Source organism: Triplophysa dalaica, chromosome 17 (assembly GCF_015846415.1).
Source record: "Triplophysa dalaica isolate WHDGS20190420 chromosome 17, ASM1584641v1, whole genome shotgun sequence".
Taxonomy (NCBI): Eukaryota; Metazoa; Chordata; class Actinopteri; order Cypriniformes; family Nemacheilidae; genus Triplophysa; species Triplophysa dalaica.
This window is the reverse complement of record NC_079558.1, coordinates 5,131,705-5,154,561: the sequence shown is the minus strand read 5'-3', so window position 1 is coordinate 5,154,561 and position 22,857 is coordinate 5,131,705. Positions and strand designations below refer to the sequence as shown.

At 40.7% G+C, this 22,857-nt stretch overlaps 1 protein-coding gene across 2 annotated transcripts in view; it reads right to left on the bottom strand.

Annotated features, from left to right (window-relative positions):
* atrnl1b (attractin-like 1b) overlaps window positions 1–22,857 on the bottom strand; it is a 71,863-nt gene that overhangs the window by 43,046 nt on the left and 5,960 nt on the right. The window contains exons 2-21 of one of the 2 annotated variants that reach the window (XM_056771052.1): window positions 18,236–18,319; window positions 17,999–18,112; window positions 17,745–17,873; window positions 17,324–17,532; window positions 16,273–16,447; window positions 15,976–16,063; window positions 15,432–15,687; window positions 13,513–13,696; window positions 13,282–13,436; window positions 13,122–13,206; window positions 12,818–13,029; window positions 11,903–12,021; window positions 11,663–11,795; window positions 10,643–10,830; window positions 10,237–10,453; window positions 9,736–9,924; window positions 7,949–8,167; window positions 7,428–7,565; window positions 5,284–5,377; window positions 1,572–1,624 (exon numbers count right to left, since the gene is read on the bottom strand). In XM_056771052.1, coding sequence (XP_056627030.1) covers window positions 1,572–1,624; window positions 5,284–5,377; window positions 7,428–7,565; window positions 7,949–8,167; window positions 9,736–9,924; window positions 10,237–10,453; window positions 10,643–10,830; window positions 11,663–11,795; window positions 11,903–12,021; window positions 12,818–13,029; window positions 13,122–13,206; window positions 13,282–13,436; window positions 13,513–13,696; window positions 15,432–15,687; window positions 15,976–16,063; window positions 16,273–16,447; window positions 17,324–17,532; window positions 17,745–17,873; window positions 17,999–18,112; window positions 18,236–18,319 — 3,041 coding nt within the window. The remainder of the gene's footprint in view (window positions 1–1,571; window positions 1,625–5,283; window positions 5,378–7,427; window positions 7,566–7,948; window positions 8,168–9,735; window positions 9,925–10,236; window positions 10,454–10,642; window positions 10,831–11,662; window positions 11,796–11,902; window positions 12,022–12,817; window positions 13,030–13,121; window positions 13,207–13,281; window positions 13,437–13,512; window positions 13,697–15,431; window positions 15,688–15,975; window positions 16,064–16,272; window positions 16,448–17,323; window positions 17,533–17,744; window positions 17,874–17,998; window positions 18,113–18,235; window positions 18,320–22,857) is intronic. The other variant, XM_056771053.1, reaches the window with a different exon arrangement.

Here is a 22,857-nt window from a genome sequence, read left to right as displayed (position 1 = left end):
CAAATCTTCCCCCGAGAAGGAACACTGTCACTTGAAAATGAGTTTTAAAAGCATCCGTACTGACATTACGAAACCTAATCGTCCTCCAGATGGCTCTTAAACCATTGAGGTGATGTATGCTTGATCTCTTCGAAAGTGTAACAGAATGGAAATGAATCAGATCTATTCGAAAAACGTCAGTTGAAAATAGAAATTTGATGAATGGGATGTTTTGGAGCCATAATTCAAAGCACGTATGCATGGTACAAGACAGAAGCTCATCACCCTTCTCACATCAAACATCCTGTTGCTTGTTTTCTTCATCGTGTTGTGTGCACTTTATGGAACAAATCGGCGGGACATCACTGACTCCTGTTACAAGCATCCAAAAACCAGAGATGCTGGTTATAAAGATGAGGGCAACCAGGCTGTTCCGTTTTGCTTGCCATTATCTTACCAATTGTTTATGTTCCACATCCTCGATTTAGCAATTAAAACATTTCAACATGACACTGTAACAGAGCATCAAACCACCCACACTCCCTGTCTTATGCATTCGATCCAAAGCAACAAAGAACCAAAACAGTCAAAGACATGACATCACTGATCCTTGCATACTCATAAAGAGGAACTTGACATCAAGCCAGGTATGATATGATACCAGTTTGAGTAACTTAGCACGACCGACACTTGCCTAAAGCTCTTACTGGGTCTGAAGGTCAGTTTTTCTTCAGGATCTTTCTTTTTTACGGGCGAGTCATGTAACACTCACAGAACGCAGCGAGCGTGTCTGCTAAAGATGCCTCGGGAAACGCACGAGTCGTGTACAAGTGCAAAAAATTTCGCTGCCTACTGGAACCGTGTCGGCCGAACTTCTGTTTCTGTGTCTTTAATTAGCCGGGATCACTCACTTACTCACACCGACAGGGTTTGACACCATCACTAGTATTATATCACCGCCCGCAACCCACTCTCCAGCAACACTTCCCTCTACAGGACACTGTGTGAGAGGGTGAAACTGTTCTTTTCCAAACGTCGTAATTGGGCCGGAAGCTTGCGAGGGTACGCGCTCCATCTGAGAGACGCAGCGGGAGTGGAGTGGATGGGAATTGATTGATAAATTGAAGCCTTTATTTAATGCTGATTGATGACGACTGGGATAATGCTGGCAGGTTTTGCAAACAGAGTGAAATTTGATGTCCTAAATGCTACCGAACGCGTTTAGCTCTCTCCGACTCCACATTGAATGCTGATAGCAATAGCAAAAATAAATAAAAAAACAAAAGCGTGTGCGTGCATGCAGAAAGAGGAAACGGGCAACTGGGGAGCTTTTCCCGATATACAGCAACAATGCCCCCTAGTGATGTGCTTTTGAGACAGCAGCCACAAAATACACAGCCTATGTATAAACACTTTACTGCACATTGGTCTCATCGTTCTCACGGACCAATCAGAACGTCCCAATTACCAATTTACATTTTTTCAGTGTTTTTGTTGTTAAGCCCGTAGCATATGTGGTCCCAGTCTCATTCCATTAAATGGCAGACGGATTTTGAAGATACAAGATTACTTTAAGGTCAAAGCATACTCACAATAACAGGTTCCTCTGAGGGGGTTGCCAAGGTAACGGTTTTCTGAGTCGCAACTGCAAAGGGAAAAAAAAAAACATTTCGATGAAACACATCAGTAATGTTTCAATGCAACGGCATCTGATGCGCAGGTTTGATGATTATACATCAACATTCATTAAACATCTCAATTAAAAAAACATAGTAAAGGTCAACACTTGTTAAAAGCAAAAAGCCATCAAAACAAATTGATTCATAATGTCCACTACATCATTCACGTTCCTTAAAGTTTTAAAGTGATAGTTCATCCGAAAAAGAAAATGCTGTCCTCATTTACTCACCCTCATGTCATTTCAAACCTGTATGACTTTCATGTTTCGCACATCACAAAAGAAGATATATTGTCAAATGTTGGTAACCAAACAGTGCTGGTACCCATTCACTCCTATTGGACCGACCCAAAACCAATGCAAGTGAATGGGTGCCAGTTGACGACATTCTTCAAAATATCTTCTTTTGTGTTATGCATTAGAAAGAAAGTCTTACAAGTCGATACTTTAACAGGATCTGTATTTTTTTACCTAAAAATTTTCCCGTGCTACTTAAGACTGGTTTTGTTGTCCCGGGTCACATATACATGAAAAACACTACATGTTTGTATATGTATGTGTGTGGTGCTTACAGCATCCGTGTCCTTCAAACGAAGGCATTATGTAATACAGCCCGGTTTCTTTATTTTCTCTGCTTCATTAGAGAGTGCCTGGAGACGGTCCACAGCTTCCTTATCCGCAGCTCAAACACGCTAAACAATTAACAGCGCGCTGCCGGCCCCAGCTCTCCACAGGCCTAAACAGATTACAAATCCTGCGGCTCATCTGAGCAAGAACTGACGGTCCAATTACAGTCAGCGCAATTCTCCGACCACTTCTCCCTTTGCACAACAACCGCGCCACTTAGTTTATACAGTCAGTGTAGTGGGAATTTGCTTTCAATTGACTATAGTGTCCTGTAAATGGTACAAACGTGATTAATCATTAAGGACGGTTGTAATAAAAAATTGTAACGGGACTGTTAATGCAGAATAAACTAACTACTTTGGAGGTTAGACAATAATCCCGATTCATACGCATTAACAAACACAATCGCAAATGGTTGGCCGATGAAATGTACGTGTGCGATCTGGTTGTATACAAACACTGAAACATTCTTACCTGTTCCACTCTGCTTTCAATCACAAGTTACACATTCTAAACTACACCATCCTTAGTCTAATATAGTACCCTTCCATTTATACTGTAAATATCTTTGCCCTTAGCTGGCGGAAACCGAACTTTACCACAGCGGACCAACGCATTCATATTTTTCTACGAGACTTGGTGATAAATACGAGAGGACAATGTAGAGTACGCTTTTACCACGGTACAGAGGACACAGGACAAACAACACCACGGGCATTTTAAAACCTCTGCATATCACTCCCCTAGCCTTTAATCTGGATGACATTTTAGAAATGACTATTCTCTCCCTCACCCATACAGGCTGCAAATCAGCGAGAGAGGTTTCGAACGTTCGTGCCCACACGCACAATGCGCTCGGTGAGGGCGTTGAAACATAATGCACTCTTACTCTCAGTATCTTAATTTAATCTCCAGCGAGATCACACCTACATGCGGCGCGTGCTTTAATGCACTCGCTCTTTTCCATACCGCCTATAATTTGATCCCTATTTGGTCACACCAGGTGTGCCGCAACAAATGATGATGGACTCCACGCTAATCAAGCTTGCTTTTTCTTTAAATTGTATCAATTGCTGTTCTTTAAGCACGTCTATTTTTCCAAATGTGTCCTGCGAGCTGTCGGCTGATTGAGAGGTGAAGCGACGAGGGAGTTCTTGTTATTTAAGACTGTGAAGGAAAACTTTGAATTGCTCTTTCACGACACACAGCGGCGATCGATGACATCAGGTCTTTAGTCAACCGATCATTTTTGTGTGACAAAAACAGTGCCGGCGCTTCATTACAGAACTCGGGTAATGGCATCTGTCCGTCTGAGTAATGAGAGAGAAGTGAGAAAGAGAGAAGTGAAGGAGAGGAATAAACAGGAAGTGGAAGCAAGCGTTTTACTGCCACACTCATTTGTCCTTGTGATGAAGACACGCTTGAATACATCATCAATGGTCCTTGCTTGTGTTACACACAATTAAGAACAAGTGTTAGACACAAAACACAAGAGGACCTGTAAACTGACTGGAAATCTGTGCGCATTTGGTTTTAATTTGGGGGCAAATTTTATAATATAGCAATATTATTCATCTTCTGATATTTATTGTTTTTGGAAAGACAGTGCAATCAGATAAATTCATCTTTAATTTTACTTTGTGTCACATTGTTGCCAAATTATTTACGATATTACCACACAACCTCACAGAACTATTTATGAGATGGCTAATTTGTATGAATTCGTACAATTTAATACGATCTGTATTTGCGCAAGTGACGTTAGGTTGAGGGGTGAGGCTTCAGCATTTCTAATAATTGTATGTTTTTGTTTGATTGACATCATACAAATTAATTAGCCGCCTAGTAAGTAGTTACAAACTCCCACAAGATCTTGTAAGATATTATCATGTGTGGTATTGACTACAGATACCAAAATTCTCCAATACCTATATCCTTTTATACGGAGTAAAATCTGCCCATACCTTTCCCGATTTTTGAAAATTAAATCAATATTTCTTAACTTTCTGAATGTTATTAATTTATATAATGACTATTAATATTGAACATCAAAATGGTGATGTTACTTTAAAAAAATTAATAGAGCACAAATTTATTGCATTTTCCTGTCCTTTTATGATTGACCGGATATATCGGCCATGATCATCGACTGTTTTTAAACATAGGACAAATGAAGATTTAAAAAAATTGCTATTGGCAACTGATACCAATTATTTTCTGATACATTGGTGCATCTTAAGTATTAACACAATATAAATAATCAGTTATTCAAATCACGGTTATTGTCAATGGGACAAAAAGGAACCAAGACCTTTGTCTTCCCTCATAACCTGTTGTAACTATTGGCTTCCTTTAAAACAGAACCTAGGGACACAGCCCTTAGTCTCCTGCCATGCAACCCTGTTAAGAAATCCAGTGAGACCATGCTGCAAATTTCTTTACATCCCAGAGTTAAACGACAGCCCGGAACAAAGCATTTGTCATCCAGCATGCTCCCAACAGCAAACAATAAAAAAGAGCTAAGATCCCCTCCTGTAGCCCTGAATGCAACACCTCAGCCTGCATTTTAAGCTGCTCTCCGGCTTCTGATTCTATAACTGAAGAATCAGAGTGGGAAATTCAGCTTCCACCCACGTCCCCTAAATAAGCATGACAGCTCGGCCCACTCTTTGGAAATTCTGCATATACACATATACACACAACAATGCAACGAGAGAGGCACTTGAGTTTCATTATTCTCAAAGAGGAACCATCTCTCATAGTCACAAACACACGCCGGCACACTCCCACACCACCTCCATTAGTGCTATTGTTTATATAAGTACCTGTTCACACAGTACGCTGCATCAGCACTGTGTGACATCACGGGTCAACTTTAGCCAAAAGTGTTTGGACAAAGTGTTAAGCTAAACTGATAGGGATTTTAGGATGGGTGTATGTATTTATATATCTACATTAAATGTTAATAGGCTACATGTGTGTCTAGCGGGGGTACTTACAGCTGGCACTGATCACCTTTGATACCCTTGGTGGTGCAGAAACATTTGCCCGTCAGCACCTGGCACACGTTAGCATGACCATGACATTTACAGGCTACAGGAGAAAAAGAGAAAGACAAAAGCATCTTCATTATTATTTCTCATAGCAAAACCACACATTGCACTTTGAATGACCTGTATAGTTAACCTGCTGCTACAATAAAACCATTCAGAGACCACATAATGTAAAATATAACAAATTAAAACAAACGAATCAACTCTTACATTGAGTCAATTGAGTTCTGCTGTATTATTTGGCATCACTGCCTACATTTTTTTGTTTAATCTAATCATCGGGCAAATCAAGCTGACGAACAGTGAGGTTAACGGAGACGTGTTCTAACATTGTGTTCTCCAGGGTTTTTCCCGCATAGCAAAATTTGAGGCAGCCACCTCCGTCAAATGCTGTGCCGCCTCAGACTCCCGCCAAAATTATGTCGGATGTCTTCACAAGAAATGCTGCATGCATAAATAAAATAATATTAAATATTGGGTTTAATTTGTTATAGGTTTATATTACTTAATAATTGTCATTTTGATCAAATTTTATTAGAACTTTTAAAGTCAAAAAAATTAAACTTTTTTATGTCAAAGTCACTTTAGTTAAGCCACTTAAAGGTACAGTAGTTTGTGTGTGTGTACAAGATCAGGATGGCACCACCTCCGCCTCATTTTGAGCCAGGAAAAAGGTTCTCCATCTGTGCTCTAACAGAAGAGTTTGGCTGAATTACTGTATTCATACAGTTTAGCCCCAGGCTAAACAGCATTAATGTTGAAAATCAAAATAATAAATCATGGACCATGAACACAGAGGACAACATAAAAAAGAAAACTCAATACTCTTTAAAGGAGTGATGTCACAGCTAAAACAAATATAATTGTTTCTTTAAGATTTAATGCAATGTGTGCACACAATTAAGGGTTCAAAAACGCTGTATATTCCACAAATCGTGCATGTATCTCATCTTTGACGTGGATTTATGGGGGTGTGGTTACACGAGGCGCTTCAAGCAGGTCTGGGTGAGCATTCGCTTTTAGATAGAATGCATCTTTTGTTCCGACGCTTATATTTTAGCAATTGTACGCGTCTAATACATGCACGGGCAACTTATAACACACCAAAGACACAGAAAAACACATGTTGGTGCCATAGGAACCCTTTTATATTTTTATTTTGCCTTATGTTAAGACTTCTTGTTTTCTGTTTTACAGGGGGGAATAATTGGCTTTAAGTGCCACATCCTTTTATCTGAACAGAAATCCATTTCTGTCTGTTCTAAGCAGTGCACTATAATTATTTCCAAAGCCAGCATTAATTCTACACGCTCTCCTCACGTCCAGCTAACACCACTGCGGACTGCCTGCGCTCCGACAGGCTTTGTTCTGCCGTGCTAAACATAAATGATGGCGTTGTCTGAATCCTGACGCCTGCCCGCAAGACTACAGACACTGCCTGTAGGTCATGTTTCACAGGTCCAATCTGACACATATGAACAAACCTTTGTGAGTTGGCTGGCTTTCGAGGAGGACGATGTGAAGAAAATGGGAAACATGATATTGTCTAGTGCTCGTGGGGTGCAGTTTCAAAAATGATGTTCCATCAAGTATTAAAGGCAAGAAAGCCTTGGGCCGACTTTCCCACAAGAACACAAAACCATTTTCATATATTCACAATTATGCATGTTTTGTTCCCTTGGAATCAAACCAATGATCTAATGCAAAATCATCTTTAAATAAAACAAGACATATTAAGTGTTTCTCTATAGCCTACACACATGTACATGCCATCTGAATCAGCGCACACTTTGAGATCACTACCTCTTTCGTGTTAAACCCCCATGGTGAAGGTGATGTCTCATATCTTTGAGCATGATGAGCTATGACAGCATATCCCGTTTCACCCGGCATCCTGGAGTAGTGATGTAAACACATCTCCAGGACACAAAAGAAAAAAATACATCTAAACGCATGTGTGTGTGAGCTCACCTTTCACCTCTGGCAGTATAATCACCTGCATGATCTCAACACCCAACACTTTCAGTAAGTAATGTTCTCATGCGTTGTGAACAACTGCCTCCTGTAGCAGCGGATGTGAATGTTCTTACCTTGGCACTTTCCGCCGTTGGTCGGGTCTCCGTGGTAACCAGCCAAGCACGTTTCGCAGTGAGGGCCGGTGGTGAGGTTACGGCACTGCTCGCACACGCTGCCGTTCACACAAGTGCTGTGGCCGTTGCACTGGCATGCTGGGAAACAAAGCCAGGTCTGCTTTTAGTTTTGAGGTTTTAATTTGTGGTTCTGGGATGATTGGTGCCTTAAGTATAATTAATGTGTAATAATCTGGATGTGTTTAATTGTAAGTCTGGAAGCATCAACAAGACAATTGCAAATGTAATGACTGTTTTCAAACTGTGTTTGTTCACTGTGTTTGGTCAGGTTGGTCATTAACAGCCAAACAAATAATCTGCAATACAACCTGTTGCCCCTAGGGGCACCAACAACACATTTTATCTTTCAGATGCTGGTGTTTCGTTGATGTTTTTGAATATCTACTGTTTATAAAACATCTGTTTTCAATGTGCAAGGAAACACTTTCATTATTTTGTGTGGGCATTTAGATGGTTCTTACCAGGACACTGGATGAATGCCCACTCAAACCCTCGATCCTTTGGGCAAAGACCCGCTTCCAAAACCATGTCTTGACTGTGTCTTGAGGGGCTCTTCATGGGTCCGCGATACGAGCCCTCCATGCACTGCCCTCGACCCGTGTTACTGGGGTCTCCGCACCAGCCACAGTCGGGCTGCTCCAGACACTGACCACAGGTGCGCAATCCAGAGCAGTTCTGAGCTGTGATGAACAAACAGAGAAGTGAGAATAAACCGAGAGAATTATAAACAAAAAACAACATGAATTGTGGGTAATAAGCAATGTAAATCACAAAATCAACATCGCACAATTAATCACTGTACAATAATATCTATTAATAAAAATGAAACTCTACCCAATTGAGAGAGGGAGAGAGAGAAACGGAGGCAAGTCAAATAGCTGATATAAGCAGTGCGACAAGGACACGGCACACACTCTAAACAAACAACCTTCAGGCCACCGTGAAGTGGCAGCAGCAGCCGCCAGATTTAAGAGCAAATTTATCAGACCGCTACAATGCAGGGGTCGCCACACACAGGTTCCCCGCGTCCCGGTACAAATCACTGCCAGAGAAAGCCGAAAAGTGAAAGGAAAAACCACTGCAACTGGAAGCAGAAATAGATCTTTAAAATGGCATTGCTGACACCGGCCGGGGCTCGTACCTGAGCCGCTGAAACGTTAAGTAACCATCACTTGGACAGAGAGATATATTTTGGTGACAAAAAGGTTTCCGCCCCTGGACAGATTCGCAGAATCGTACCACCTACTTCAGGCAGAGAGCTTTTAATTCATTTTCCATCAGACTGAGCATAATGGAGGTTCTATCAGTAAGTCTAGACCTGTCATAAACGCAAGCGGAGAGCGCCGAAGTGTCCCTCGAGCTTACCTCACCATCTGAGAGAGAAAAAAGACATCAGAAGCATTTAAGGCTTCTAGTCTGAAGGACAAACAGAACTTGTTTTATGCCAAAGGATTCGCACGGCGCTGTGAACTAATGATTTTCTCCTTCACAAACAATACGTCTATCAAACCCGCAGAATGCAGACGTGTACTGAACAACCAAAGGGAAATTCAGGAATATGAAAGTGTTTGTGGGAAGACGCAGCTTTTTTAGGAATTTGACAGGGTAATTGTTTCCACCCAATTATGCTGTTTTCCTCGAAGGTTCCCCTGCTTAGCGCATCGGCACGCGCCCTAAGAAATCTTTCCTGAGCAGCCGAGAGGGAAGAGCGAATGCTTAGGCAGACAAATTGAAACACTAATTGCACATTACAGGCGGATCAGAGGCCAAGCAGTTCAGCTAATGGGATGAAACAACAGATCTGATAGAGATGAAAAACCTACATAAGCGAGAGTGCTGAAAGACGCCGATTGGTCGTATCATTCTGTAAAAGGCCCGACAAAGCTGCTTTTTCATCACTGGAAGAGCATACCCATCCACACAATAGTAATGATTACTACAACATTTTCAAGAAACAAAGTTAAAGGCTTAAAACAACTTGAGATTTTCAGAGAATTGTATTCCTACTAGCAAAATCTCAGAATTGAAACATAAAACTACAGGGAGCCAATCAGACTTCACTGTGGGCGGAGCTACTCTCTGCAGCAAAAAACAGTTCACATACGAGCAGAAAAAAAATCAGAATAATAGATCAAAGACAGGATGTATTGATTCCCGCTATATGAATTCACCTCTAGTGAGGACACAACAAAACTCCAGACTGCAATTTCTAGGAGTGTGGCCACCTTATGAAGATAAAGACACTTACACACGCAGTCTCCTGTCTGCCACTCCAGGCACTGGCCGTAGGGGAAGGAGATGACGTAGGCGTTGGAGTCCACGCAGCGTTTGGTGCTTCCGCACCACATGCACTCCATGCCCTGGCTTGTGCAGTTCTCGCAAGTAGTGCGCAGGGAGCAAGGAGTCTTACAGCGGGCATTCTGGTTCTGACTCACAACTGGGGGGGAAATATTGATTCATAGTTATGAGGTTACTAAAAATACTATTTCTGTCATCTTTGTACACTTTTTCGAACAGTAGTGTTGTCCCGAAGCCCTTCCCTTTTTTGCTATAAAGAAGCATTAACTGTTTTCCCTATAAAGGAAATGAGGATTTAAATGATGATGTTAAGCCCCGCCCCTCAGCTATAAAAGGTCTCTCAGAGATCACATCCCTCCCATTTATATTACATTCTTAAAACGAAATGCTTTGTGGTTGTTCTTTAGTGTGTGAATTGAGCCAGACGAGTGTGAAGAACATACAGACATACCCACTGGTTTCTCACAGATGAGGCCATCCGTGATGGCAGTACAGGGGTTGGCTCTGAGACCAGAGACCTGAGCTCTCTCCAGGTAAGCACAGAATCCCGAGTCATTGGGCTCATCGGGCAGCCATTGTAGAAAGGTGTTAGTGAACGGAGAGGAGTTCTCCCAGGCCCAGTATGACACATTGATCTTCCGCAGGCCCACCCATGGCGACAGTTTCTGCTGAACAAATACAGTGAGTGAACGGGGTCGTGAGACTTTTAAACAGTGACCATACTGGTTGTATATGTCAGATTCAAAAAAACAAAAATTATAATAAAATTCAAAGCACTACAGTTTGGTCGAGCATCAACATGGGCCAACACATTACATTACATTTACATTACATTTATGCATTTATGCAACACAAACCTTCCCCTTCAGTTGGTACTTTTGCATTTCCTCCAGCACAAAGTCCACCTGCTTGGCTGTGGTAAGAGAGGCGATGCTGCCTACCAGGTTCTTACAGTAATGCTGAGCGTTATCATAACTCTCCCGGCTAAAGTTAATCTGTAGGCAGGCGTCCCCAACGTTGCTCCAACCGTCTCCACACAACTGGGCTACAATGACAACAAAAGAAACGGAATGGAACAGGGATCTTTAAACTCAAGCATTTAAAGACAGTTCTCCCAAAAATGATAATTCCGTCATCATTTACTCACCCTCAGATCGTTCCAAAACCTGTACACATTTCTTTGTTCTGCTAAACACAAAGGACGATATTTGGAAGGATGTCGGTAACCTAACAGGCCATCATTGACTTCCATAGTCTTAATTTTCCCTACAATGGCAGTAAATGGGGGATGAGAACTGTTTGCTTACCGACATTCTTCCAAATATCTTCCTTTGTGTTTAGCAGAACAAAGAAATGAATTCAGATTTGGAACAATCTAAGGGTGAACAAATAATGATTGAATTTTCATTTTGGTGAATTATACCTTTAATTTTTCTATTTTTCTATTTTTTCATGTCAGTACTTCAGAACAGCAGGAGAGCTCTTCACATAATAAAAATTACTCCTTTTTTTTTAATGGCAAATTTAAGCAAAGTGTCCACTAAAAGTAAGTTTTTCAGTGCAGTAAATGTCAAGCACAATCAGATTGAATAATTCTTCACATTTGCAATTCGCAAAGGGGAAAGGGTGTCTTCAACTCTCAGTTTGCTTCAGATTGAGATGTACAAAGATTTTGCAGCCCTAAAAACCTCACAATGAACTCTTTAGGTCAATTACACAACTAAATAAGTGGTGAAAGCAGGGGGGGTGTGCATTTGTTATACGGCATTTTTATAAGAAAAATGAAGAACAAATCCATCTTTAACCACTCTCTGTCTGCTGTCAGTACAAGTGTCGAAATGACAAAAAAGCATTGATTCATTCTCCACCCATTTTACCCGGGACGGTGTGGCATTCCAGCTGATTAGGATCCCATTGGCAGCTAAGGTTCAGTGAGCAGCTTTTGCAGTTGGTCATTTTACTGCAAATCTGCTCATTTCTAATTGGACATTTGGTGAAATTCTTCACAGACTGGAAAAAAGAAAACACAAAATAAAGTCAAATTACTGGAGAAAGCCAGGAAATTTAGACATACATTTGTGCTGTGTAACGCTGGTGCCCTCTGCAGGCCGACTTACAGAAGTGCAGTTACTGAGAGCTGAGAGGCATTTCTTGCCATCGCACCACTGACATCCGTTAGTGTTAGAAGAGCAACTAGAGCAGTCAGAGAAGCGGTAACATCTCTCATCAACCGTAGCTTGAGGTGAGACAGATTTAAAAGGAAGCAAAGTTGAAAGATGAGTATAACTGTCTAGTCAAAATACATAACGTTTTTAATAAAAGATATTCATATCTCAATGTTGTTAAGCATTGATCTAGAGGCAAATTATTTTCTAGAGCTGTACGCACCACACAGCTGTAGAGCTGTGTGCGTCTTCTCTACAGCCAAAATTCATATAAAACTTTAAAACTAAGCAACTTTCATTCCCCATTTACTTCCAAATACAAACAAAATCATTCAGTCTTAGCTCGCCATGTGGTACATTGTCATTTCATCACAGTCCATTTAAGCACCAAGCTCACAATCCAAACAAAAAAACTATTTCTTTTGCCATTGCACTAAAACACTCCCTTGCATCAACAGGCCCAGCCAGCACTGCCAGAAATGATCCCAGCATGCAAGTTCAGATCTCAAATTTGAATTTCAAATCAAACAAACGAAGCCAGATATTGCGCGGTCTAAGGTCTACGCACACACTCATTCACAAATGCGCTAAATTACTGGTTCAGTGTGACTGGTTGTGTTCTGACAGGTGGCAAAAGATCATACAGAGTTGGCAGTCCTGCGGAGCAAAAGAGGATTGCGGGAAAGTCTCCTCTGTGTCCGTTTTAGACAGTCTGTGCCCTTTCCATTACTCGCTCATTAACACAGTCTGTGGCAGACAAACCCGGGGGCTCAGTTCAGCGAGTATGTGCCAGAATGATTTCCCAGCTTGGGCACGATGGAAAATGTCACAGCTGAGGGAGTCTGTAAGCCTCTTTCTGAAACCTACCGGCTTTGTCAGGGCAGAATGGAGCAGGTGTAACATTGGAAGTAAAGCTGGGCTCCCAGGACGTGCAGCGGCCACCCTTCCAGGTGCAACGTACACCAGGACCCGCGGCCTCGCAGCGTTCCCGTCCAAGGAAGGCCTCGCAGCTGGGTGGCCTGTAGATGAGCACGTCGTTCAGGAGCACGCTGGAAAAACCACCGAACACGTACATGGACCTGGAAGGGGAAAAAGACACAAAGACACATAAAAGTCTTTACTCTTGTGTTATTTTGTGCATTTACTCTGATTTATCGTGTTAAGTTCCTACCCGTTACTGGTCACAGCAGTGTGGCCGAAGCGGTTGATGTCTCTGTGCAAGTTTGGTTTAGGGAGGACCTTCCACTCATCACATGCTAAGGAATAAGTCACACAATTGATTAAAACACATCAAGAATAACTTCACGAGAACTGAAAAAGCCAGCACAAACCAATGTCATAGGCCAGGAAGTCAGCAGAGAAGCATTTAGCCCCATTGCTCAGAGAGGTGTCATTATGGGTATTTCCTCCAAAGATGAGCAGAGTTCCTCCTAACATCACGGATGAATGCAGATAACGTGGGTACCCGCTCTCTCTCAGAATCGTCCTGCGACACGACAGCCATCAAATTTAATCTTTAAATGTGTCTTTAAAGTGTTTGCTTATTTGTCAATTGCTCTTACCAGGTGCGGGTCTGGACCTCATAGCGGTAAAGATCATCCACCAAGCCATATTTGTTGGCGGGGAGAGATTTGTAGCCCCCGTGGACATACACACTCTTGGTGGCGCTGTGGTAGACGCTGCTGTGGCCGTACCCACCTTGAGCGACTGCTCCTTTGGTTTCTGGCACAAGCCATGTGTTTGTCACTGTGCACAGACACAACAAAGCAAATCACTTTTAATAAGTACAATTATCACAGTAAAGTGAGAAGTTCCAAAAAACGAAATGCAATACATAACACAATGTAACAAACACAATATAAGCCACTATTAAAGTTTCCGGTTGGACACACTTAAAGGATGGAAAAATTTGAAAATAAATAAATTTATCATATGCTGTACATTGCAACACACAGCAGTGGTATATAGAAGTGCTGTTCTACCGTATCTTAAATGATACTTTCATGAGTTAACATTTCGTTATAACATTCAAATGCGGTAGAACGCCACTTCTATATACTATTGCTGTGTGCCTCAATATACAGCATCTGCTAAATTTAACTATTTTCTCATTTTTCCCCATTCCCCCCGGTTTAAGTCTCCCCAACCGGAAACTCCCTAGGGTTCAGAGCGTGAAATGCATGCATAGAGCCCATTGTTTTCGATAACCAAAGAGCCTTTTCTGGCTTGTCATACTCGGTCTGTGAGAATCCCAAATGAAATGTGTGTTGAGTTTAATGAGAGGAATTATCTCATCCCAACAAAACCGAGTGTCTGGCATGAGTTCATGACACTTTAAAGATTACTTGATACCACAGAGATTGTGGCTTTATCCTGGAGTTAAACAAGATTAGCAAAAGTACAGATTATCTGATGCCTTCAGCCGTGAAACATAAAAAGACCTTCTCATGAAGAACCACAGCTCCACCTACTGGCTAACTGATGTAAACTATATTTTCAAACATATTCTAATTAAAGGGGTTATTTGACTCTGCTTAAACGAATATTATTGTTTGCTTTAGATGTAATACAATGCATGTACACGATTTACGGTTAAAAAAACGCTGTATTTTCAACATACCGTGCATGTTTGTATCACCTCTTTGCTCCGCCTCTCTGAAACGCCCAGATATTTTTCAAAGCTCATCGCTCTGAAAAGCGAGTTGTGCAATGATTGGCCAGGTCACTAGTGCGTAATGATTGGTTAAATACTTCACAGACATGTAACGCCTCTTCAAATATTCGGAACATCATGCTGGCCTGGCGACGGTATAATGAGATTTACAAGACAGCCCACATTACTTGCTTGTAGATTTGGCCAGTTTTAGTCAAATCACTCCACGAGCTGACGTTAAGTTGTGGGGGTGTGGTTACACGAGGCGTTTCAGGCAGGTCTAGGTGAGCATTCGCTTCTAGATAAAATATATCTTTTGTGCGGACACTTACATTTTTGCAATTTCACGTGTCTTATACATGCATGGGCAACTTAAAACACACAAAAGACAAAGAAAAACACGTATTTCCGGCGAATGACTCCTTTAAGGCTTTCTTAAAAATCTGACCTATTTTAGATATAAAAGCAAAGAAATATAATTTAAAAAAAAGCCTGGATCGTCTATAAATAATAACAACAAAATCTCAAATTTACTGCTTTTAATCTTTTCATGCATAGAGGTCACTACAGCGGACAGATATCAAAATGCAGATTTTGTTATGAATTTTAATGGCACAGTTGCACATTAACCACCAGTGGACAATAAAGAAGTGAAAAATGTGTGTTAAAAATGTCATTTTCTTCATACCCAGAGCACTGCGATGAAAAAGTCCTGACTTTGTCAACCTCAGAATACAGCCCCTTTTACTTCTAATTTTAATAAGAAATTACAAAGTTCTATATCCTGCCCCCATTCTCCCTTTTGGTACTGCTCGGTTAGTCACTCACAGATGTTTAGCTCCTGAACGTTGCTGATGTAGCCGTAGATGGAGGAGTAGCCGAAGATGATCACCATCACCACATCTCCATTGTCCAGCTCTGCTATATGAGCTGAGTGGCCTTCCACAGCGTAGATCTGCCCGTGGGCTGGCACAATGGGGTTCTTCTGTGACCACGTCATGCTGGGTATGTTAAACACCCACAGTTCATCTGTTATGTTCTTAGCACCCATCTCCAACTTGCCTCCGAACATGTAGATCTCATCCTGGAAAAGAGAATGAAAATTTTAGTTTCAAAGTATAGGTCATTTATGGTTCCATTTATTTACTTTATTTTTTTGTTTTATTTTGGGTGCTACAGGATATTCTTGTCATTGTCAACAGCTATATCAGAATATCAGAATATCAAAACAGATATTCAAGCCAAAGCGAGAACATCTTATCACTTAAATATATTGATTCATTCATTCCACTACATGTATTTTGTTTAGAGATAGATGCTAAAAAATATTCTTTAAAACAAACATTGTTGAACTTATAAAAACTGATGTTACCAAATGTAGTGCCAAGGCCTGTCCGTATCTTGGCAGGGGTCCGCTACTGACAGGCACGGTGTTCCAGATGCCACTTTCCAAATTATAACTGCAAGAAAACAGTGACATTTTTTTATCTGTTGCAATTTGTATTTTACACAATAATCTCAAGACATCCAAATCACGACTACAAAGAGTTTTATTATTATTACAGTTATAAACGTCCATGTTTAGTCAATTGTCCTTATGCAATCCCAAAAATGTGATTTGCCCCTGATATCATGATCAACTTAGAATAAAAACATAAAAATCACTCACTTCAGAACCATTTGAAAATTGCTGTAGTTAAATGTATAGCCGCCGACCACCCACATAACCCTCTCCTGCACCACGGCCTTATGGGATGCTCTGCCCAGAGACGCTCCAAATGGCTTCACTGTTGGCATAATCCAGTACGACTCAGTGGAGGGCACCGTTAAAGAGCAGTCTGGACCTGAGAGAAAGAGCAATGGCTACGTTAAACATGTAAACAAGCAGGGTTTACACCGCAATAATAATAGGCTGGATGTGTTTTATCCTGCTTATAACACGACACCTCGCCACATGAGTAAGTTATTAGACACAAAATATTTTATTAGCTCCTAACTAATACAAACCTTGAGGAAAAATGTTTTCTATCATCTTTAAATCAAGACACAATGTTCAAACAAGACAATGCAAAACAGGCAATGTGGTTTAACCATTTCTTATACGTTATAATTTAGGCATATTTACATTTAATATATTTTGATGTAAATTATTTGTAAAATCAAGAAGACTGGCAGTACCCGGATGACCATGTGTCATAAGTCTTATGCTGTTTTTTTTTATCTGGGAATAACACATTGGAATGCCTGATTCTGAATAGCCAATCACAACATTCCAGTGTGCAGAGCAATAATGCCTCTTATCAATTTCTCATGTTCATTACCATTCAAACTTTCTCTCAATTTCCTGTCTCCTGTCACTGGCATAGTGAGAAGTTTCCCGGAGAGATTCATGTCACAACCTCAATCTCAGGAAGGCCTTAAGTAAAGCATCACTCAGGCTAAACGGTGCCTCTGACACATTGCGACAGCGTGGATGCTGCAGCGATGCAGAAGTGACAAGTGCACCGCTACACATTGTCCACTAGGGGGTGACAACAAACACAACCAAAACAAACTCCCCTAGCTGCAAAGCCATGCTGAGAACACAGAACCTGAAAGGTCTCTGATTCTCACAACATATTTTTAAGCATCCTTCGGATTCTTTTGGTTTAACATAATCTGGAGAGGGGAGGGAGACGCAGCAGGGAGTGAATTGGAGAAGAGGAGGGATGAGAAAGTACCTTGCCAGCTGTCGTTGCACACGCACAGCTTTTCCCCGGTAAGGTCGCAGTAGCCGTGGTCCGGGCTGCCACAGTTGTTCCTGCAGTAGGGGATGTCGCAGGCCTCGCCCTTCCAGTACTTATCGCATTCGCAATACACACGGCTCGATATCGAGTTCCCCGAGGTGCACTTCCCGTGGCCTGAGCAGTTATTTGGACATGAATTGATTCTGTAGGAGAGACGAAGAGAGAAGGTCATAAAAAGCAAATAAGAAGGACAATTTCCTACTGAAAACAGCCTGAATTGGGGAGTGCAAAGAACAGGACAAAGCCCATGATTACAGTAAATTTGAAACATGCACCATTCGTGGTTATGTTGTTTTAGCACCCGACAGACTCTTTTCAATTTATGCAGTGCTGATGTCATACTCCTGATACTCACGAGTAGAAGATTTCAAATCCTGTGAGGTTGTATGCAGCATCGCTAAAAAAGTGCAGGAGTGCATATCCCGAGTTGGTCTCCACCTCAGGGACGGTCTCATTTCCTTTGATTTCAGGGACAATGAGACCACTGCGGGACAATTAAAGACAAAAACCTGGTTCAAAATGAATCAGTTCTTTCATCATCTGGATCTGGGCTATCCTTATTGTTGATCTCTATGACACAAGCATATTCTAGATGTTTTCGACACTCACCTGAACACCGCTACTAAGGGAGCATAAATCGAGTCCCCGTCATAGACGTACATATGATCCCAGCTGCATTCGGTAGCGAAATGGTTAAACCGTAATCGCAGCACTGCGTTTGGGCTGCGAAACAAAGGTGATGACATAATGGTTGAGAACTTGTTGCTGTGTGCACGGTAGGAAAGTGTGGGCCAAACGGTGTCAGAATCTGGTGAGAGAGAGCGACAAGGATAGAGAGATACTTACTAGCCCTCGATCAGCCAGGTGCACTTGGTTTTGAACTTGTAGTTGATGGGGCCATCTGTTAGGTACCCAGACGGCTCAGTCAACCTGAAAAACAAGATCACAGTCAGCGTAAAGGGTCCGCATCCAACAAAGCCCGAGATATAGAACAATTGATAAACAAAACAATGCTATACATTAAGCAAAACATAAGTGAAGCTTCAGTATCAGCAGACAAATAGGGTGAGCTGGTTTCTGTGGTTACTTATGACCATATGGATGCAGGAATGCGTGGGAGTTGTTCCACAATGATTCAATGCTGCAAATGCGTTCACGACACAGACCGGCCCAATCAGTTTTCTCTCCTTCTACCATACTGCAACAGAGCCGTCGGCCCCATGGAGCGTCGGGACTCGGCTGTCTATTTCATCACCACGAAACACTAGACCCGCCTGTGTCATGGGCCGCCTTGTTTACCTAGACAGGGCCTATTGTTTGTAGATGCCGACTTAAGTCTCATAAACAATGACCTCAATATTCCAGAGACACACTCTTAATTGAACAAATGATTGCTGCTCACATAGCCAAACACTCCTCGGGGCAGATTCTCAAAGAAAATCAATCATGACATTGCTGAGACCTTCTGTACTAGCCTTCTTGAAACGAACAAAGACTGAATTGAGCTAATGTTACGCAACTCTTTGGAGTGGATCAGAGGAAGTCACAGATTCAGAATCTTCAGAAAGATTGAGAAATTATCATTACACCTTCCCTGCTGCTCAACAGGTACAATATGGTGAAAGCATCCTCAAGGTCAAGGATTCGATTTTCGGGTAATTCGATTTCTCATTAAATGTATAAGAGAAATAAAACATAATTAAAGTCTTTGACACATGCATTTGCCCATTCATTTTTTTTTTCCATTAATTTTCTGGACATATTGGTCCAAAACTGAACCTGAAAACAACTTTGCAGAAACTATAAGCTAATAGAATCTATTTAAATACTAGGGCTGTCAAACGATCAATCGCATCCAGAATAAGGAAAGGAAATAAGGAAAAGGAATAAGGAAAGTTTGTTTTCCATAATATATGCCTACTGCACAGTACACATACAATATATGTGTACTGTGCATATTAGTTTTGTTTTTATAAACACAAAACATACACATTTGTATATAAATTTAAGAAATGTTTAGATGCATTTACTTATATTTACCAATAATTGAAATTATACACCATTTTTTATATTTTTCTTAAATATATGCATGTATGTGTATGTGTTTAAAAATAAACTTATATATACACAGTTTTATTATTATTATTTTTACTTTATTAATCCTTTAAGAGGAATTTGTGTTGGGCAATGCAGGTAAACCTGTACAAACAAGTTCCAACATAAATAACAATCATCATAAACAAAAACGCTCACACAGTCCCATCCTTTGCATTTGAGTTTAACAACCTTATAGCCAGAGGAACAAAAGAGTTTTTATAACGGTTGTTACTCGGACATATATTATGTAAACGCAAACTAAAATTCATATTTATTGTTATTAAAATGAATAACAAAGTCAGGCCAAAAGGTGAGTGCATTTATATTAAACCTAAATTTAGCATCAAGGGAACTGCTGCTACCAGTATGCTATTGCCAATCATTGTGGTTGTGTTCCTCATGTACTCATTTGCGTGGGTCTGTGAATTACTCCTTACAAGAAGTTGAGAATTTCTTCATATCCCTTTCAGTACTGCACAAACAAGCCATCTGTGACTAACACAAAAGCAAAAAATCTGGCAGTCACTTTCTTGTAGTCTAAATCGCAGCCTATTAACAAGTCGCCCAGCTATTTCCCCACTCTGTTCTGCAAGTCTATAATCAGACATCGGGATTTTAAGAGCAGTAAAACACAGTAATCACGGTGTACCACATCCTGTGCTAGGGAGGACGTCCCTCAGCCCGAGTGCTGGCGAAAGAGTTTTTTGAAATACAGGCGCACAATTGGCAGACCCAAAAAGATAAGGGAGAAGAACTCTAGGTGAGTAAACGGTTAAATTATTTACCAAGTATTCATGAACCTTTTATGAACTAGTACCACCAGATATATCCACCAATAGGCAGGACAAATTCCTACCTTAGAGTAGCCATTGGACAAGGATCAGTCACCCAGGCCGGAAGGCTGGCCTCGGGCATTCAGACAGACACGCTGGTAAGAATTCAGAAAGACTGCGAGTATAAAAAACAACCAACAAAACCAAAAAGCTCATATGCTCAAGTAAGAGCTGCCCAAAGCTTGTATCAAATTGAAAGAGTAGTTGACCTTCAAAATGAAAATTCTGTCATCATTTACTCGCCCTCTTATCATTTCAAACCTGTAAGACTTTCTTTCTTCTGCTAGAAAGAAAAGAAGATATTTTGAAAAAAGTTGGTAACAGAACAGCACAGCCCCCCATCCACTTCTATTTTAACCAATGCAAGTGAATGGGGGGGCTGTTAACAACATTCTTCAAAATATCTTTTTGTGTGTTCTGCGGAAGGAAGTCATACAGGTTTGAAATGACAAGAGGGCGAGTAAATGATGACAGAATTTTCATTTTGAAGATGCATTACTCCTTTAAAGAAGGTAAAGGTGATACTCGGTGGCATAATGTTAAAATTTAAAGGCCTTTTGCAAAAGACTTCATAACCCAACCCCACTTTCTGCCACGTGAATAGGTGTGAAGTGATGCGTCTTGATGTCCTTCTAACCGTACCTATCTTTGGAACCCGCGGCTGTTTGGTATGCTTGCTTCCTCCCACTTCCCGTTTGTTTCGCTGAACCCTAGCTGTTGTGTAACAGGAAAGCTGTTGAAAGCGTGATGTGGAGGTAAGAACACTACCTTGGCACTAAACAATTTAAGCCTCTTCATTTATTAAAACAGTCATGGATTCACTAAAATGGCACTACTCGCATCTACATAATCCAAAAACGACCATGTATGAAAAAAGCATTCATATTTATTTCATTCCTATAAATTAATATTTAATCATTTCTGTCTCTCAAACAGTAGAGGATTGAGCCAGCAATGCTTTGATTATGGGTATAACTCCCACAGAATACATGAATAAAGATGAAATAAGAAAGTTACTTTATTGCAGATGGGATGTTATCGAGTATTTCCAGTTCACTAAGAAACATCGAGGAGTAGACTCACAGGGCAAACAAGATCAAACAAGGTACAAGAAAAAGAACCATTCAAGAAGAGACCGCCTCAACATTTTTACTGTCAAAGGGGATTTTACAATAGAAATCCAGTTGATAAATTCAAAAACTGTCCTCATGTTTGGGAGAAGTGACATACAGAGTAAGGTTCCATCCGGCCTGCGTCAGTGTTTGACAGAGCTCTCAGCACTACAAAGCATTGGATTTATGCCTGGTGGTCCAAAACAAAAGAGATATTTTAAATGGATATCATATGCTGCCTCCAGTGGACTTACCTCTGTCTGACCTGCATTTTTTCACGAGCACATTAACTGGATCTATATTATAGAAGCCACTTATAAAAGCTATTGCAGAAAATTGAAGTAAAAATAAAATATAAGCTGCTATCTGCCACTGACTTTTCTCTAATGTAGAATCACACTGTCTTGATACAATGTGTAAGACAAGCAGTCTTTCAAACAGCCTTGAATTTAGTCTACATGTCACATGAAAACATGAAACCTTCCTTTTCTGAAATGGAAAACAAATAGGCCCGGTAGTGATGCTTACAACCTGTGTGTACCGTTTATCAGAGGTGGTTTTATTTATATCTTGTAACTGCTTCAGTAAGTAGCCACAATTGCATAAAATACAAAATAAAGATGAAAAAAGAAGAAATTAAAACATATACGGACAAACTCTGAGTTTTTGATCGCAAGATGAAAGTAGCTATATACACTATAATTGGTATAAGTTAAGTTATTTGTCAATACTGAGATCAGATGAATATGATGCAGCTTATGGTTGCACTTTGGAAAGTCATCTGCAAAGATCAGTCTATAAATAGAGCACAGATCATGTCGGCAGGCTTGGCTTAACCCAAATGCCAAATTGGTTCACCAACAACTACCCACCCAGCAGTCTACAGCAGACATGATTTTTGTATATCTAATGGATGTTTACACACACACAACAAAGATCAGAGTACTAGTTTCACAAAACTAAACCCTAACCCACTGCAAAGTGTCTTTTCATTCACAAGTAAGTACATTTCACGCACCGCAAAATGATCCAATGTGGACAAAATTTAAAATTATAATAGGTTCCAATGCGCTTTATTGTGTTTTGTAGCGTCAAACAAAACCAGTCATAAGTAGCACGGGTATATTTGTGGCGAAGCCAACAAAACATTGTATGGGTCAAATTTATAGATTTAATTTTACGCCAAAAATCGTCACACAGTGTCTATAGCTAATGCAGCTTGACGAGAACAGACACAGCGCATCCAGTGTGGACACAATTTTAAATGATAATGGGTTCTAATGCGTTTGATGTCTGGTGTAGTGGACACTGTGTTAGGATATCAAGTAAAGAGCAGGTATAATGAAGATATATTGTAAATTTCCTTCCGTAAATATATAAAAACTTTATTTTTGTGAGTGGATGCAGCAAAATAGCAAACCAAAAT